Source organism: Microcaecilia unicolor, chromosome 2 (assembly GCF_901765095.1).
Source record: "Microcaecilia unicolor chromosome 2, aMicUni1.1, whole genome shotgun sequence".
Taxonomy (NCBI): domain Eukaryota; kingdom Metazoa; phylum Chordata; class Amphibia; order Gymnophiona; family Siphonopidae; genus Microcaecilia; species Microcaecilia unicolor.
Window position 1 is genome coordinate 194,509,069 of NC_044032.1, and position 19,722 is coordinate 194,528,790.

Below are 19,722 nucleotides of genomic sequence, written 5' to 3' on the forward strand. Positions count from 1 at the left end.
ACATTCTCAACCTCTCACTTTCCACTGCGACTGTCCCTGCTGCCTTTAAACATGCTGTGGTCACACCTCTCCTTAAGAAGCCTTCACTTGACCCTACTTGTCCCTCTAATTACCGACCCATCTCCCTCCTTAATTACTTGAGCGTGCTGTTCACCGCCGCTGCCTTGATTTTCTCTCCTCACATGCTATTCTTGACCCATTACAATCTGGTTTTCGCCCTCTCCACTCAACCGAAACTGCGCTTACTAAAGTCTCCAATGACCTATTACTGGCTAAATCCAGAGGTCAATATTCCATCCTCATTCTTCTTGATCTTTCCGCTGCTTTTGACACTGTCGATCACAGCATACTTCTCGATACCCTGTCCTCACTTGAATTCCAGGGCTCTGTCCTTTCCTGGTTCTCGTCCTACCTCTCCCTCCGCACCTTTAGTGTTCACTCTGGTGGATCCTCTTCTACTTCTATCCCTCTGCCTGTCGGCGTACCTCAGGGTTCTGTTCTTGGTCCCCTCCTCTTTTCTATCTACACTTCTTCCCTTGGTTCATTAATCTCATCCCATGGCTTTTCCTACCATCTCTATGCTGATGACTCCCAAATCTACCTTTCTACCCCTGATATCTCACCTTGCATCCAAACTAAAGTTTCAGCGTGCTTGTCTGACATTGCTGCCTGGATGTCTCAACGCCACCTGAAATTAAATATGACCAAAACCGAGCTTCTCATTTTCCCCCCCAAACCCACCTCCCTGCTCCCCCCGTTTTCTATTTCTGTTGATGGCTCTCTCATTCTCCCTGTCTCCTCAGCTCGAAACCTTGGGGTCATCTTTGACTCTTCTCTCTCCTTCTCTGCTCATATCCAGCAGACCGCCAAGACCTGTCGTTTCTTTCTTTACAACATCCGTAAAATCCGCCCCTTTCTTTCCGAGCACTCTACCAAAACCCTCATCCACACCCTTGTCACCTCTCGTTTAGACTACTGCAATCTGCTTTTTGCTGGCCTCCCACTTAGTCACCTCTCCCCTCTCCAGTCGGTTCAAAACTCTGCTGCCCGTCTCATCTTCCGCCAGGGTCGCTTTACTCATACTACCCCTCTCCTCAAGACCCTTCACTGGCTCCCTATCCGTTTTCGCATCCTGTTCAAACTTCTTCTACTAACCTATAAATGTATTCACTCTGCTGCTCCCCAGTATCTCTCCACACTCGTCCTTCCCTACACCCCTTCCCGTGCACTCCGCTCCATGGATAAATCCTTCTTATCTGTTCCCTTCTCCACTACTGCCAACTCCAGACTTCGCGCCTTCTGTCTCGCTGCACCCTACGCCTGGAATAAACTTCCTGAGCCCCTACGTCTTGCCCCATCCTTGGCCACCTTTAAATCTAGACTGCAAGCCCACCTCTTTAACATTGCTTTTGACTCGTAACCACTTGTAACCACTTGCCTCCACCTACCCTCCTCTCTTCCTTCCCGTTCACATTAATTGATTTGATTTGCTTACTTTATTTATTTTTTGTCTATTAGATTGTAAACTCTTTGAGCAGGGACTGTCTTTCTTCTATGTTTGTGCAGCGCTGCGTATGCCTTGTAGCGCTATAGAAATGCTAAATAGTAGTAGTAGTAGTAATTCTCCCCGCCTAACACATACATCTCCCGAGGGTTTCTATTCCCTAAGTGCATCACTTTGCATTTCTTTGCATTGAATTTTAATTGCCAAACCTTAGACCATTCTTCTAGCTTCCTCAGATCCTTTTTCATGTTTTCCACTCCCTCCCGGGTGTCCACTCTGTTGCAGATCTTAGTATCATCCGCAAATAGGCAAACTTTACCTTCTAACCCTTCGGCAATGTCACTCACAAATATATTGAACAGAATCAGTCCCAGCACCGATCCCTGAGGCACACCACTACTCACCTTTCCCTCCTCCGAGCGAATTCCATTCACCACCACCCTCTGGCTTCTGTCCGTCAACCAGTTCCTAATCCAGTTCACCACTTCGGGTCCTATCTTCAGCCCTTCCAGTTTATTTAAGAGCCTCCTGTGGGGAACCGTGTCAAAAGCTTTGCTGAAATCTAAGTAGATTACGTCCATAGCTCGTCCCTGATTCAATTCTTCTGTCACCCAATCAAAGAACTCAATGAGATTCGTTTGGCACGATTTCCCTTTGGTAAAACCATGTTGTCTCGGATCTTGCAACTTATTGGCTTCCAGGAAATTCACTATCCTTTCCTTCAGCATCGCTTCCATTATTTTTCCAATAATCGAAGTGAGGCTTACCGGTCTATAGTTTCCAGCTTCTTCCCTATCACCACTCTTGTGAAGAGGGACCACCTCCGCCATTCTCCAATCCTTCGGAACCTCTCCCGTCTGCAAGGATATGTTAAACAAATCTTTAAGAGGACCCGCCAGAACCTCTCTGAGCTCCCTCAATATCCTGGGGTGGATCTCATCCGGTCCCATGGCTTTATCCACCTTTAACCTAAGGAAATACTTTTTCATGGAAAGGGTGGTGAGATTGTGGAACAGCCTCCTGATAGAGGTGGTGGAGATGAAGACTGTCTGAATTCAAGCAAGCTTGGATCTCTAAAGGAAAGGAAGGAATAGTAGATGGTGTAACATAGTAACTATGTTACTATGTTACACCATCTACTATCTCTTCCTTTCCTTTAGAGATCCAAGCTTGCTTGAATTCAGACACAGTAGCTTACTGAAAAGGGAAGGCCTACAGTAGTGACTCATGGTAGGCAGTGAGATATCTTGGTTGGTTGATTTTTTTTTTTTTTTAATCAGAGGTTTAGCCTAATAGAGCAGTGAGCCGAGAACCAGGGAAACTAGGTTCAAATCTGATTGCCACTCCCTGTGATCTTGAGCAACTCATTTAACCCTGTGGCACAAACTTCAGGCCTGACTATTTAAAGGATTTATTCTCCTAACTTTGAGAGTTATGCTGCTAAACTGGCCTCTTTGAAAATTTACTAGAACTGTGTGCCTAAATTTGTACTTGAAAATTTCACTACACTAAGTGTAGACTCCTACACTTAGGTACATAAAAAGTGGTTGATAATGGGGGGCAGTTTAGGGTGGAGAAAAAAAATGTAGGGGCTTCGCTCTATTTTTCATAATCTAGGTAAATGAATGGCAGATCTAAAGTTTTAAGTATAGCTTTTGAGCTTCTAAGTTAAGGTACATTTTCAACTAAAACTTTAGGGGGTGTTTTACTAAAGATTAGCTTGAGTTATCTGCAGCAGGGCCCATTTTATTCCTATAGGCCCTGCTGCAAATAACTGGAGCTAACCTTTAGGAAGAGACCCCCTTAGGCTGCTTAGTTTGGCTGGAAGTAGGGCACAAATTTAGAAGCCTAACTTAGGAGCTATGAAAGTCTATTTGAGATAGAATGTAGAAATTGGAATGGATATTTCGAGTTCAGGATGTTTACATTTGGTATGTTAGAAAAGGATCTGTCAATGTAGAGCCTTTTCTAAAATATATGCAGGAATGAATATGTATGTGGCAGCGTGTGCAGCAGGAGCATTCATTTTAAAAATATATGTGTGGGAGAAAGCATGGAGGAAACGTGGCAACTTTCATGTGTAACATTATGAAATGCCATTTCCAGCTGTGGAGGAGTGGCCTAATGGAGTAGAGGTATGGCCTAATGGTTAGTGAAGTGGGCTTTGATCTTGTCACTCTGGGTTCGATTCCCACTGCAGTTCCTTGTGACCGTGGGCAAATCACTTAACCCTCCATTGCCCCAGGTACAAAAACAGATTGTGAGCCCTCTAGGGACAAAGAAAGTAGCTGCATATGTCTAGTAGCACTATAGAAATGATTATTATTAGTAGTAGTACCATTTGCATGTATGTCAGCCATTTTGAAAACCTACACATTTGACTGTTGCTATTAAATATAGAGTCTGTTATCATTTCTCTAATTAGAAGGGGGAAATACACACTGGGTGAGGTTAGTTCCCTTAACCCCTCCTTTAAAGCAAGCACTTTTGAAAAACTTAGTTGTGTGAAGGAGCAGCTATAAATCCTGATGTTAAAATTTTGGGAAATACACACTCATTCCCTTTTTCAAAAGGGGAATAAAGCAAACATGTAGATTATGGTTCTGCCCAAGCCCCACCCAAACCACACCTCCTTGCAATATACACATAGTGCAGATTTCTACGTGTAACTAGCTGCTTTCTGAAATTGGCACGCTGTTTGATGAACTGCTAATTAAAGATATCCTGCCTTTCTCATCAAACTCCACTGGCCTCTTTTTGCTTACTTGTATGCCATATATGTGTGTAAATTTCATTCCACATTTACATGTGGAAATTGTGACTAGGGCTTATAAACTAAGGGCCTAAATTTAGGAGCGCAGATATATAAATTTTTTTGAATGTTGAGTTCTCCAGAGACAGGAAAAATACATTTGTTTACAGCAAGTAACTCGCTTTGAGCTACAACTGAAAAAGGTGTGAGCTAAATGCAATTCTCTTTCCTTTATGTAACGGAAAAAAATTAATCTGAAAAAAGTAACATACTGCATACTGTCAGAGGGATCATTACAGATCAATAGTGCGTCTCAGCACTCGTGTTTTGCTACAGCACACTTAATACAGATGTGGTGAAGTGGCTTTACACTGGAGATGCTTTGCTGCCATCACTGGATGTAAATTCATTATTTTGTGGGCTATGGATTGGGCTGACTCGCTAAGAAAGTTATTAAGAGATAAACTTTGTGTGTTGTGTGCATGAATTACAGCATCACAATTAGATTATCCTAAAAAAAAAAAAACCCTGAAAGACAGCTAAATCTTTGCTGTGTGACCTTATTGATCCCTGTAGGTAGGCTATTTTCTATTACTAGCCTAAGAACACCCAAATTCTCTTTTTTGTTTAAGACTTTTTTTTCCGTTATGCTTGTCGAATTCTGTCAGAAAATCAAGCTAGCAGTTTATTGGCACTGCTGTAGCCAGAGTCACAAAATCACCAGTCTGGCTGCTAAATAGTTCTTCAAAATGAAGGTTTGTGTGGAAGCAGAAGGCTTACTAGAAAATAGGAAAGTTTATGAACAACACTCCTGACATGTTTGGAGCCATGAAAGGTCTTTTCCTCATCGAGTCGTGGGAATTCTGTCTGTGTTCTGAAGGGTATAAATATGTCAGAACATCATTAATATCTGTCTTGTGAGGATATTTTGGCACTCTGTCTCTTTAACCATGGCCTGAGTGGAATGCAGTGTGTATCTCTGGTTTGGTCTTTTATTTATTTATTTTTGTTAACGATGATATGACTTGAAGTATGGGTGAAGCTGGGAGTTGAATTTAGCGCATACTTTTTCACTCTAGGTGGGTTACATTCAGATACAGTAGGTATTTTCTCAATTCACATGTGTACCTGAGACAATGGAGGGTTAAGTGGCCCTTTTACTAAGCTTCATTAAGTTCTAATTTGTGCTTAATGCAGAAAAACTGGTCTAACGCAGGACATGCTAAAATGTTCTCTGTTAGTTTTGCCATTTGCATGCAATAAGTGGGAGGTATTTTAATGTTTTTTGGGAAGGGGGCATTACGGGGGCAGAGAATGATCATGGAAGCACTATTCAGCTAATGTGCCAACATTACCAGCATGCCAACTGGTTAGTTCGTCCCAGGGGCATAGTCAGACCTCAACATTTGAGGGGTCCAGAGCCCAAAGTAGGGAGGCACAGTTTGGCCCTGCTGCAATCCCCCGCTGCAACCCCACGTACCTTGGCTGGCAGGGTTCCTCAACCTCTGCCAGCTGAAGCTTTTCTGCAGCGCTGTTCTCTGCGCATTGCCTGCCCTGCTTCCCCTCACATCACATGCATGCTCGTTTTTGGTGAAAGTGTGAGGAGAGAGAAGGGAAGTATGATGAGAACAATTAAATACCTCAAATGCAGATTTGGGGGATAGTGGGGTGGGGATGGGAGTGGGTGGGTGGGGGGTGGGGATCTTGTCTCTGATGTTCTGGGATCGGGACCCAGCGAAGAAATGAGAATTGGGGAGGGGTCTCAAATGCAGCACTGCTTCCTATGCAATATTCCAAGCCTATTAGCAAACCCTGGCCTTTTAAAGAGGTAAGTATGACAGCAGCATCCCATTTAATCTGCTTCCTTAAAGGTGCAGGAGCTTTGCCAATTTGAAGACAGTGGGCATTTCAGGTACAACCAAAGCAGATTACTTAACCCTCCATTGCCTCAGGTACAAACTTAGATTGTGAGCCTTCTTGGGACAGAGAAATATCCAGAGTACCTGAATGTCACCTTGAGCTACTACTGAAAAAGGTGTGAGCAAAATCTAAATAATAATAATTATATATATACACACACTTTCTCTGTCCCTGGAATGCTTACAATCTAAGTTTTGTATCTAGGACAGTGGAGGGTTAAGTGACTTGCCCAGGGTCATAAGGTGCTGCAGTGGGGATTGAACCCTCTACTTCCATGGCCAGTAGGCCTGTATCTAGTAAAGGCCCCTATTCAAAGGTGTAAGGAATTCAGAGAAAGTTGATATTTTTAGAGAAAGGAAATTTCTACTACTACTTAACATTTCTAGAGCGCTACTAGGGTTGCGCAGCGCTGTACAGTTTAACAAAGAAGGACAGTCCCTGCTCAAAAGAGCTACAATCTAAAGGACGAAATGTCAAGTTGGGGCAGTCAAGATTTCCTGAATAGAGGTGTAGTGGTTAGGTGCTGAAGGCGACATTGAAGAGGTGGGCTTTGAGCAAGGATTTGAAGATAGGCAGGGAGGGGGCCTGGCGTATGGGCTCAGGGAGTTTATTCCAAGCATGGGGTGAGGCGAGGCAGAAAGGGCGGAGCCTGGAGTTGGCGGTGGTGGAGAAGGGTACTGAGAGGAGGGATTTCTATAGCAAGAAATCATGATAAGAAGCTCAAAAAGGTAGACTCAGGTTCAGCATTTGAATGTATTTTTCCACAGAAAGGATGGTGGCTCCATGGAGCAACCTCTCAGGGGTTGTGGTTAAAACGAAAACAAACACTGTATTCAGGAATGCCCAGGATTAGCACAGAGGATCCACATCACAGTATGAAAAATCAAAGGATAGCCAGAGAAAAAAATCAGGGTCTGTGGTTGTGCACCAGGAGGTGAACTCCGCAGACTGGATTTATGGATCTTATGGTTCTTACCTACTGTCACAGTCTGTGTTTCAAGAGAATCAATTTTATATGTTAGGACAGTTTTGAAAGGGATCTAGGTGCCCAATCAGAGAATAGATTGCCCTGGGCACAGATAGTGCAGCTGGTTTTAGCCTCTGTAACAGAGTGGTTTGATTCAGGGGAGAGAAACATGCACATAGAAATGAATGTTCATTTTGATGTTTCTACAGCACTTACCACATAAAGAGCAGGTACAAAGTTTGTGAGCATTTTTGAATTTTCAAAGAGAAAACTGATTAAAGGTAGGCTCAAAAGTACTCACACACTTTGTTACTGTGAGGTTTATTGAAATTTGCCCCACGTATTTGCCACAATTTACTCCTGTTCTGCTCTGTGAGATATTCCATTGCTGATACTGTTAGAAGTTCAGTACCAGTCACACAGCATGGCTAGCTTTTGATCGTATTCATAGCGTTGAAACTCCTGTTATCAAAGATTCTGTAATTATAAAGCCTAGGTTTCAGGGGAGTGGATTGCTTGCCTTGCTTGTATTTTCTGGAAAAGGCAAGAAAAACTGGTGGGAAGAGGGCTTTTTGACACCTCAGATAAGATTGTGGCAGAGGTATGATGAAAATGCCACTAAGCTGCTCTCTGCAGTCATTTTAAAAGTACCTTTGAGAAACAGTGTGATGTTAACTAACAAGCACTGACGTAGATAGACAGCCAGGAGGGTACAGTGTGAGTACTGACTGGATGGCAAAAGGATGTGTGCGTGAGTCGTTATCTTACTAAATGTGGTTTAAGCAGGACTGTGACTAATTGGAAAGTTAGGTATGGGGAAGCCGTGTACAGGAATGAGAACACAGTTTTGTTATGAAGGCAGCCAAATTTTGTTTTCGCATGCGTTCTGCCAGATGTGAAGTCTAAATGCAAAGCTAGGTTTAGAAGGTAAGCATTTCTGGCAGCTGAAATTCAGCTAGATATTGGGATCCAGATTAGGAATGGGCACCAAGAAACTTTTTGTTGTCGTGTTCATTTTATTTTTGAAGTGGGAATGATTACATAAGTACTCAAGTAATGCCATATTGGGAAAAGACCAAAGGTCCATCGAGCCCAGCATCCTGTCCACAACAGCGGCCAATCAAGGTGAAGGGTACCTGGCAAGCTTCCCAAACGTATAAACATTTTATGCAAGTTATTCCCGAAATTGTGAATTTTTCCCAAGTCCATTTAGTAGCGATCTATGGACTTGTCCTTTAGGAAACCGTCCAACCCCTTTTTAAACTCTGCCAAGCTAACCGCTTTCACTACATTCTCCGGCAACGAATTCCAGAGTTTAATTATGCGTTGGGTGAAGAAAGATTTTCTCCTATTTGTTTTAAATTTACTACACTGTAGTTTCATCGCATGCCCCCTAGTCCTAGTATTTTTGGAAATCATGAAGAGATGCTTCACATCCACCTGTTCCACTCCACTCATTATTTTATATACCTCTATCATGTCTCCCCTCAGCTGCCTTTTCTCCAAGCTGAAAAGCCCTAGCCTCCTTAGTCTTTCTTCATAGGGAAGTCGTCCCATCCCCGCTATAATTTTTGTCGCCCTTCGCTGCACCTTTTCCAATTCTACTATATCTTTCTTGAGATGTGGCGACCAGAATTGAACACAATACATGCCCAGATTGCCGACTGTTGCGCAAAGGGGTGCACATGACTAATAGAATAAGGTCAGTTGTGATCGTAACTTAATAGATTAATTAGATACTAATTGGCCTTAACCAATTATTGGTAATTGGCACTAATTGGCATTTGTGAATGTAACTGTCCTTTGTTGGTATTCTATAAGTTGCATGCTCAAATTCCAGAGCATGCAAATCCAAGAGAACATGGACCTGAGGGGCATGGGCAGGTCAGGGGCATGTCAGGCATTTATGAACCCGGGTCATAGCTATTTGGATGGCTTAAGTGCTTTTTCGTACAGTTAGGCAGATAATGGCAGACTTAAGTGAACAGTCTATAACAGCTGGTGTTCTATGAAGAATTACCCTCTATGTGCACATAGGAGGTAATTCTTTAAAGTTGTGCACTATATCTATAATGGGACCTTGGCACCAAGATTCTGTTATAGAACACTAGCACAAGCCACCATTGGTGCACCAAAATATAACACACCATCAGTTATGGCTGTCATAGACTTGGTGTTGGCTCATTAGTGTGGCAAGAGTGCCCGTAACTTACAGGATTCTGTAAGGTACATGTGTCAGTTGGTGCCTTCTCATGTTCTACCCATTGACACAGGGCCGCTAAGAGGGTGGGGGGGCAAAATTCCCTTGGAGGCCCTGCGCCGGGGTCAGGCCGCTGGCGCTGCAGTGCCCCGGTCTCACCTGCCTGCCTCCTCGGCTCCGGCCCCTTGCATTCAAAGCGGCAGTCGCAGATCGCCTCTCTTCTGGCCTTCCCTCCCTGTGTCCCGCCCTTGCGGAAACCGGAAGTTACATCAGACGAGGGCGGGACATAGGGAGGGAAGGCCAGAAGAGACGCGATCTGCGACTGCCGCTTTGAATGAAGAGAGCCGTGGAGGCAGGCAGGTGAGACCACGGACTGCAGCGGCGGGCGGGCGGGGGGGGGGGGGGGGGCGGAGGCGAGGCGACCTTGCCCCCGGGCCCGGCCTAGTCTCTCGCTGGCCCTGCATTGACACGCCCCTACCACTTTTGCATGCCTTTATAGAATGGTGCTTAGTGCATTACGTGCTTAACTGCCAGTTTTTCTCAGCAGGGATGCACATGAGTGGTGTGTCACTGTAGGTGCCAGTTTCTAGCATTGTCTCCATACTGCACACCTCGAAGCACAGCAACAAACAGTGGAAATGGCCTCGAGCCATTGTGCATGCACATATTATCTTCATTTTATTATTGCTGCCCTTTCAAAAATTAAATGCTAATGCATTTGATTTCCATAGTGTGGTTAATTCAAATTTGATCATGTTATGATCGCTATTGCCGTGTGGCCTGAACAACATTACCTCTCACACCAAGTTATGCATTCCATAAGGGGCTAGAATAGATCTAAAATAAATTATATTCTGCCACGCGTTTTGGATGTGCGTAGAAATTAGAACTATCGTCTGGCGCATGCGGTAACCAGGTGGTATTTCTAATTTGACAAGCGTTGGATGCACGTAAGCGTCTGCGCGTCTTAGTAAAAAGGGCCCCTTGTTGCTTGCTGATTACCGCATGCTAAATGCCATACAGCCCATAAGAATATAATGTTAGAGCGTGCTAAATCTGTTAGCACACTTAGGGGCTCTTTCACAAAAGGGTTGCCATGAGGCAGCCTAGAACTACCACCGGCCCAACGCAGCCTCCAGCGGTAGATTGTAAGCTCATTTGAGCAGGGACCGTCCTTCTTTATTTTGTACAGCGCTGCGTAACCCTAGTAGCGCTCTAGAAATGTTAAGTAGTAGTTTCAACTCGAGCACATGCCATTTCCAGTGCAATAAAAATATTTTTGTAATTTTTACTGTGGCACTAACCCGGCGGTTATCGGGCAGCACCGTGCGCTGCCTGGTTACTGCCAGGTTACCATAGGAGCCCTTACCTTCACCTCGATGGGTGGCAGTAAGTGCTCCCCACCACATGACCACATGGAAAGAGTAATCTTACCGTATGGCCATTTCTTTTAGAGGCTTTTTACCTGCAGTGGTAAAAAGGGCCCTGGTGTGCGGGAAAAACGGCCACCTCTTCTACTGTAGGGTTCTTTTTTCCTCATCTTGGTAAAAGGACCCCATAAGCACATAAGTATTGCCATACTGGGAAAGACCAAAGGTCCATCAAGCCCAGCATCCTGTTTCCAACAGTGGCCAATCCAGGTCACAAATACCTGGCAAGATCCCAAAAAAGTCCAAAACATTTTATACTGCTTATCCCAGAAACAGTGGATTTTCCCCCAAGTCCATTTAATAATGGTCTATGGACTTTTCCTTTAGGAAGCTGTCCAAACCTTTTTTAAACTCCGCTAAGGTAACCGCCTTTACCACATTCTCTGGCAACGAATTCCAGAGTTTAATTACACGTTGAGTGAAGAAAATTTTTCTCTGATTCGTTTTAAACTTGGCAACATTAGCGCATGGTGATTAATACAAAAATAGGTCATTTTTATGGCTGTGGTAAAAAATAGCCTTAGCACACAGGAAAAACCCACATAAGTGTGTGCTTAGGCCACTTTTACCACAGCTTTGTAAAAGTGCCCAGCTGTGACATATTTTTATCCAAACTTAATTTAGGAGGTTGAAAGTTATGATTATAAATGTAGGCCTGCCATTCATTTGCCTAAATGCATGAGCTTTATTTATTTAGATTTTGCTCACACCTTTTTTCAGTAGTAGCTCAAGGTGAGTTACAGGCAGGATATTTCTCTGTCCCAGGAGGCCTCACAATCTAAGTTTATACCTGAGGCAATGGAGGGTTTAGTGGCTTGCCCAAGATCACAAGGAGCAGCAGTGGGATTTGAACCAGCCACCTCTGTATTGCAAGATTGGTGCTCTAACCGCTTGGCCACTCCTCCACTCCGGAATGCTGAATGTAGTGCCATGAGAAAGTTTTACTTCTTTGTCAAGTGGAGAATTTCCTTTTGAGTGCTGGTGAGGGCAGCTGTCTATACACCGAGTATTCTAACTGTGGTTGATTTTGTTGCTCACACCCTACACTGTACAGTTTTTTAAGGAGCCCTTTTACCAAACAGTGGTAAAAAATGGCTTAGCAGGTCTTTCCCACACGCTATGGCCATATTTACTGCAGGAATAAAATAGCAGAATTTCCTATTTTTTGTATTAATGGCCATATGCTAATTTTGCCAGTAGTAAGTGAGCCCTTACTGCCACCCATTTTGTAAGCGCTAAGGGCTCATGCGCTAATCACGCACTAATCGGTTAGCATGCGGCAATACAGCCATGCTGATTAGCACAGAACGTACCCACTCTCTGCCCCAGACACACCCTCATCATGAAAAAATATTTATTTTTTAGCACATGGGTAACGCTCACATTCCGAAATTACTGCAGGATGCCTGACTACCATTTATACGCTAGTTATACACACAGGGGCCGATATTCAGACTGTAGGAGGCAGCCTGGCTAACTCCCGTGGTCGGTGGTGAACCCGGAATTTCGATGCCGGGCAGTATCCAGCGACCAACATTGAATTTCTGTTTGTTTTTTTTTACCGCTGTGCACATAGCCGGTTAAGCTGATATTCATCGGCTGGCCAGTTAAGTTATAGTGGCCAAAGATAGACCTGCTATTTTTGCTTTTCCAGGCTGTGGGGAGATATGATTGCGTCTACAAAATCCTGCGTGTATCTCTGGTATATACGGCACAAGCTCTTATCCCAGCTCTATGGCTATGCAAGTACTCAGGGACTTTCATTTACATGGCCGCAATTACACCGCCATAGACCTAGCACAACGGGGAGCATCTAAATGCAGCAGGGGCACATGTAACTTACGTTAATTGGCAACAATTAGGAGATTTACACACGCATCTCGCTAGGCGCTATTCTATAAAGGTACACGTGTAAATCTTTTAGGGTGGAGCTGAAAAGGGGCATGGCTGCGGCTGGGGCATGGGCAGGTCAGGGTCGTTCCCTAAAGATGCACACACACTATTGTAGAATTCAGGGAATCTGCGCCTAATTTCCGCACAAGGATTTACACCAGGTTTCAGTGCCCAGAGTTGGGTGCAGAACCTGGCTTTTCTGTAAACAGCGCCCAGCTTGGAGCACCATTTATAGAATAGCGCTCAGTGCTTATTTTTTTTTTCTTTGCCCAAATCCGGGTGCCGTTTACTGAAGCTAGTTCATAGCGTGCTGTGTCAGCATTTTTCAAGGACAAGAGGACAATTTTTTAAAATGCTCTTGCTTTAAGGCTTCTTAGCCTTTCTTTAAAAGTAACTGTATTCAGATAAGACTATTTTTTTTATTTTGTGGGGGTTAGGTTCTTCTTATCAGATACTCTGCAACAAAATGCCAGTAGAGCCTGTGCAATAAGAACTCCATTTAGAATTATTTTTGCTGGAATGGGGGAGGGGATATTAGTGTGTTTGTGTGTGTGAGAGAGACCTATTTATGTTATAGAAAAGCATATGGCAACGTGCTTGCATAAAGAAGCAGTTTATATGTAACGGTGTCCAGCAGTACTCCTGGCATTTAAAAAAAATGTCTTTTGATACAAGGTCACAAGATTTTCTCTGTAATGTCTACTTTGATATTATCAAAGAGACAGCTGCTTTTTGAAGATGTAAATTGCTTAGATTCCTACTGAGGCCAGTTGTTGTTCTGATCCTTAAACCATCCTTATGGTGTCTGAGGTTTTAGTGAGTAATTTGCAGCCATCCTAATGTGTAGCTACAAAGAAGCTCTGTCGTACCTCCGTTATATAACAGAGTGTGACTTGTGAGCAGCTTGGGCTCCAGAGAGCGATATAATTAGATAGGGCATCCCACTCATTCAAAGAAAAAGTGCATATTGTAGCAATCCACTGTATACTTCATAGATATCTCAGAGTTACTAACAGGCTTATTTTCGAACGAGAAGGGCGCCCATCTTTCGACACAAATCAGGAGATGGGCGTCCTCTCAGGGCCGCCCATATTGGCATAATCGAAAGCCGATTTTGGCTGTCCCCAACTGCTTCCCGTCGTGGGGACGACCAAAGTTCCCGGGGGCGTGTCGGAGGCGTAGCGAAGGCCGGACTGGGGCGTGCCTAACAGATGGGCGATAATGGAAAAAAGAAGGGCGTCCCTGACGAGCACTTGGGTGACTTTACTTGGTCCATTTTTTCTTTACGACCAAGCCTCAAAAAGGTGCGCGAACTGACCAGGTGACCACCGGAGAGAATCGGGGATGACCTCCCCTGACTCCCCCAGTGGTGACTAACCCCCTCCCACCCTGAAAAAAACAGGCCTGAAATGTCATACTCAGGTTCATCGTAACAGTATGTAAGTCCCTGGGAGGGGAGGTATGTGAGTGTCAAACATACCTTCTTTCAAACATTTTGGATGTCTTGAACTGCTCCCCCCCCCCCACAGGGACGGCCAAATTTCAAGGGAGTGGATGAGTGACCTAGTGGTTAGAGCATTGGTCTTGCAATCCAGAGGTGGCCAGTAGAAATCCCACTGCTACTACTTGTGATCCAAAATCCAAATAAATAAAGGGGGTGTCAGAGGCATAGCAGGCATGGACATCCTTCTCACAGAAACATCCACATTTTGGACATCCTCAACTGCCATCGCAGGGACGGAGGCATAGCAAAGGACGTCCTGCACCCATACTCTAAAAAAAAAAAAGGCGTCCCTGGCGAGCACTTGGACTTGTATTTTTCTAAGGTTGTAGATGGCAATTTATTTAAGGTTGTAGTCGGCTATTATACACGCAGCTTGTCTGCATGTATGAAGCCATCTTTGGCATGCGCAGAGCTGGCTGCTCTGCACTGGCTTCCCCTCCTTAGGAAGGAAATCATGTGCAAATGAGCTAACAGTGAGCAGCTCATTTGCATGCGATTTCCTTCATTCCTGCCCGTTCCTTTCCGAATCGCTTAGGGATCAGTAAGGGAAGGGCTTTTTCCATTCAGTTAGTGCATCAGTTAGTCCACTGCAGTGCTCCTTAGGGTGCCCAGCTGGTGTCCTGGCATGTCAGGGGGACCAGTGCACTACGAATGCTGGCTCCTCCCATGACCAAATGAGTTGGATTTGGTTGTTTTTGAGATGGGCGTCCTCAGTTTCCATTATCGCTGAAAACCGGGGATGACCATCTCTAAGGTCGACCATCTCAACATTTATGTCAACTATCTGTAAGGTCGACCTAAATGTTGAGGTTTGGCCGTCCCCGACCGTATTATCGAAACGAAAGATGGATGCCCATCTTGTTTCGATAATACAGGTTTCCCCGCCCCTTTGTGGGGACGTCCTGCGAAGACGCCCTCAGGAATAATTGGGTGCCCCGTTTGATTATGCCCCTCTATGTCAACGGTCTGCTTACTTGGACAAGGTTCCCTGCCAAATATGGATCGTCATTGCAAAAACCTCAGAAAGGCGATATATCAAGTCCCATTTCCCTTTCCCCTTTCTCCCTCTCTAAGTTCCCCCCAGTTGTACCTACCATATATGTACCTCATTCTACCACAATATCACCTTGTATGTTCATACCTTGTATTTGTTCAGACTGGAATTGGCTAACGCCGTTTACGGTACTATGTAAGCCACATTGAGCCTTCAAAAAGGTGGGAAAATGTGGGATACAAATGTAACAAATAAATAAATAAATGTTCTGAAGGCAGCGATGTGCAGTCTGAAAGCACAATCTATGAGTAGGGAGATGCAGTCATTTTTACCCTGAAATGACAGGGGAAAAAAACACTGTTTCGGATTTTTATCAGTCTTGTTAATAGGACACCCTTGCTTAATAGACAGCTATTGAAATGTTCCATAGTTCCCTATTGCTTCAGTAGGCACCTGTCAAAATGCTCAGTAGGTGTTTTTCTTCAATGGGCATCTGTTGAAGAATAATGCTCAAGATTGCTCAAAGGGTACCTATTGATTTACTTAAAGGCACCTACTAGGTGTGTACTATAGTGCAATTAATGACATTGCCCTGAAACCAACATTTAAAAAAAGAATCACAAATAACAGTGAAAATTAAACAAAGCATTTTTTTGTCTGCATACCTCATATTTATTACTAAAACTTATCATGTGTTTCTTTATTTCAGGACACTTAGAAGCTGTTAGTGATTCCCAAAGAGAAGATGAAGTTCAGATATTCTTCTCATGTGACAACTTGATACAAGAGGGTGAATCCAGACAGATTTCAAACGAGGCAGTGTCCATTGGGTTGGTATGGTCTAAGAAGCAATAGTTTACTCACTCAGGAACCCATACTTTTTCTAATGCAGTTGAGGACAATGCAGCCCATGAAAAAGGAGCCATCATCTTCTGATACAAATAGCAACATGGACAATGTTCTAGCACTTAAATCTCCTTTAGCAGACACATCCGAATCTCTGGATTCCGGTGATGACTTAAACGAAAAGAATAATCAGAAAGCAAATAAAATGGCATGCCGGAGAAAACGAGAATTCATTCCAGATGAGAAAAAGGATGCCATGTATTGGGAAAAAAGACGGAAAAACAATGAAGCTGCTAAGAGATCTCGTGAAAAACGGCGACTGAATGACATGGTGTTAGAGAATAAACTTCTTGCATTAGGCGAAGAGAATGCCAGCTTAAAGACCGAGCTGCTGTCCTTGAAATTAAAATTTGGTTTAATTAGTTCTGCAGTTTATGCCCAAGAAATTCAGAAGCTCAATAGCTCAACTGCTGCATATTTCCAGGACTATCCACCTTCCAAGTCGAACATGAACTCTTTCATAGGTGATCATCCTTTGGTAGGGAATAGCTGTATTTCTGTAATTAAGCATTCCCCGCAAAGTTCCCTTTCTGACATATCAGAGACATCTTCTGGAGAACTTGCTCAAGAGAGCCCCATTCAGAACAGTTGCAGAACCTCTGAAAGTAAGTTCCAAGCTGTAAAGCAGGAGCCTATGGAAGTGGACAACTATTCAAGAGAAGTAAGGGATGACAATGGCTCCTATGCAGCATCCATATATCAGAGCTACATGGGAAATACATTTGCTGGGTACTCTCATTCGCCTTTGCTGCAAATTAATAGTAGTTCTAGCAATTCTCCAAGAACATCTGAAGCGGATGACGTTGTGGTGGGAAAGTCATCTGATGGGGAAGATGAGCAGCAGGTTCCCAAAGGTCCGATTCATTCACCAGTTGAACTGAAAAATATTCATATGACAGTCATAAAAGTACCAGAGGTGAACTCTTCGGCACTGCCTCATAAACTCCGAATTAAGGCTAAAGCCATGAAGGTTAAAGTGGAAACCACTGATAATGAGTTTGACACCACTCAGAAGTCACCATCACCAATCGACATGTCCGCTAAACGATATTTACATCTTGATAAACACAATGCACACAACCTTGTCCATTCTTCCCTCCCCCCTTTGTCTGTCCAAGTGACTAGTATTCAGGATTGGACTTTAAAGCCAAGTCATTGGCACCAAAAAGAACCCAGTGATATGGCCATTTGTAACAATGGAGTGATTGAAATGAAGGACAATATCTATAAGGCCTCTGAGTCAGAGAGCTTCTATTTAAAGCAAGGTATAGCAAACTTATCGGCAGAGGTTGCCTCACTTAAGAGGCTTATATCTACACAACAGATCTCTGCCTCAGACTGTGGCTAAAATACTACTGAAAAAATATACACAAACAAATGCCTACTGTCTAAAGGATGTCATTTGCAGTAGTCTGGTATGTTTTGTATAATGCTGAATTTTCACTGGGCTTGTGATGTCATTTCACTGTAATTTTTTCACATAATGTCTGGTTGATGGTGTCCTTTCTTTCTTTTTCCCCCTCCCTCTATACAAAACGTTCTTAAGACTAGTCTGTGTTTTGATCACTAGTACCTTGTGTACAGTCCAGTGGCCTGTTCAAGGTTGTACATATACGTATGTATATACATATGAAACCTTATTTTTTGCTGTTTGGTTATAAATTGTGCAAGTTACCAGTTACAATAAAGCCTTGGTGACAAACATGGATTTTTTTCCACGTTTTGTTTGCAAATAAGGTGTACTACTGTTTTAGTCAACTGACAAGTTCTGCAGGTCTTATAGCTTGGCCTAGTTATAAGACACTGACAAGTTCTGCAGGTCTTACAGCTTGGCCTAGTTAAAAGAGCTTTCTAGGAAAATTATAAATCACAGCATGCCTTTTTTTTTAAGCCATTTACAGAAAGAGAAAAAACAAATAAAGAAAACAATTTAGTGGATGGATTTTAGAAACACCCTGAATCAATGACCCAATTCATTGTCTGCAGCTTTTTTGAATTGTATAAAACAGAAATAATAAATAATTAAATCAGTAGTTTATTAAACAAAGAGCCCAATTCATTAAATGGGATTTCCCCGTGGACACTGAATAGAAAACCCTGAAAAATCACACCCAACAATTCAGGTTTCCCTCCATTGTTTTATCTCTAATCATGTTTCTGGGGAGCTATATAACATTTGTGGAAGCTCTTCTCACATAAACAGTTCTACTACTGTGAATCTGAGGGGCTCTTTACTAATGTTGTTATTGTTATTCAGGACCGAGTGAAGCACTGGCTTGGGTTGCACAAGATTAAGGGCGCTGCAGGGCCAGCTTGAGCATTAGGTAGACTAGGCATCCTCCTTGGGCAGCACAGTTTTGGGGGCTGTCCCAGTGCGATAGTCGTGACAACTAAACAATAGTTTTGTGGTAAGTGTGAGGCTTTTTTAAGCATTTGTGCATCCTCAAGGGCCGCTGCCTTTCACCCTTCAAAAATAGGAAGTTTGAAGAGGTTGGAATGTAGCAGGTGTAGCGTATGCACAGATGCTCTAGGTCTTGCACAGGCTTCAGGATCCTTGTTTAGTGCTGCAGGTATGGATGGCAGTGGCACAGAGCATTGAGTGGGAGGAGGAGACCCAACAGGGAGAAAAGAGAGAGGGAGATGCTGGGAACCTTGGTAGGGGGGTATAGAAAGGAAGACTAATGCTGAACACCTTGAGTGAGTAGGATAGGAAAAGGAAGAACAGATGTTGGACAACTTAGGGGGGGGGGGGGAGTAGGGAAGGGAAGATACTGGACTGTTGGGGGGAGGACAAAATAAGGCTTTGAACTACCCCATGGGAGAGGGGATAGGGTTTTGAGCTGCCCTGTGGGAGCTCATGGCTGAAGGTTCACCTAGGATGTAAGATACCCTTGGTCCACCAGCTTCCACTTTCACAGTGGTGAGATGATGTTCCTGCCTTCCCAGCACTGTTGTGCTTCTCTTCCTACTGTGCCGTGGGCTGAAGTTCATATTTGAAATGCAAATTAAGGCTCCATAGTCTCAGTGGCTTACTGGGTAAGACACTAGCCTCCTAAACCATGGTTTTGGGTTCATGTTCCACTTAGAGTGGTATTTTTAGGTTTTCATTTCTGGAAACACCATATGACTATTTTGGAAGAAAGAGGGGGAGATAAGAAACAGATTTTTAAATATCATTCATGACATAAATGCACAGGAGGTGGGCCTTTTTCAATTGAAATGAAGCTCTGGAACGAGGGGGCATAGGTTGAAGGTGAAAGGGGATAACTCAGGAGTTAATGAAGGAAATATTTCTGTATGGAAAAGGTGGTGGATATATGGAATGGTTTCCCAGCAAAGGTTGTGGAGACAAGGATTGTATCTGAATTCAGGAAAATCTAGGACAACCACAAAAGATCTCTGAGGGCGAGGAAGGGATTATAGACCTTAGTAGATGATATGGATGGGAAAACTGGATATGCCTTGGGGTCTTTATCTGTCATTATTTTCTCTGTTTTCTGTTTCTTGCGAGAAACAGGAAATGCCTTTTTCATACCTCCTAAGAGAGGAACATAAACCCGCTGCTGTCTACAATGGCCTTGCTGGAGCTGGAGACTGATGTTGGAGCAGATGGAAGCTGGAGGTAAGGGCTAAGGGTTGGGGGCTGATGCTG

At 43.7% G+C, this 19,722-nt stretch overlaps 1 protein-coding gene across 1 annotated transcript in view; it reads left to right on the forward strand.

Moving 5' to 3' along the window:
* The window catches only part of NFIL3 (nuclear factor, interleukin 3 regulated), a 37,085-nt gene extending 19,307 nt beyond the window's left edge, over nt 1-17,778 (forward strand). The window contains exon 2 of the mRNA XM_030193601.1: nt 15,874-17,778. Coding sequence (XP_030049461.1) covers nt 16,051-17,418 — 1,368 coding nt within the window. The 5' untranslated portion in view covers nt 15,874-16,050 and the 3' untranslated portion in view covers nt 17,419-17,778. The remainder of the gene's footprint in view (nt 1-15,873) is intronic.
* Nucleotides 17,779-19,722: the final 1,944 nt, after the last annotated feature.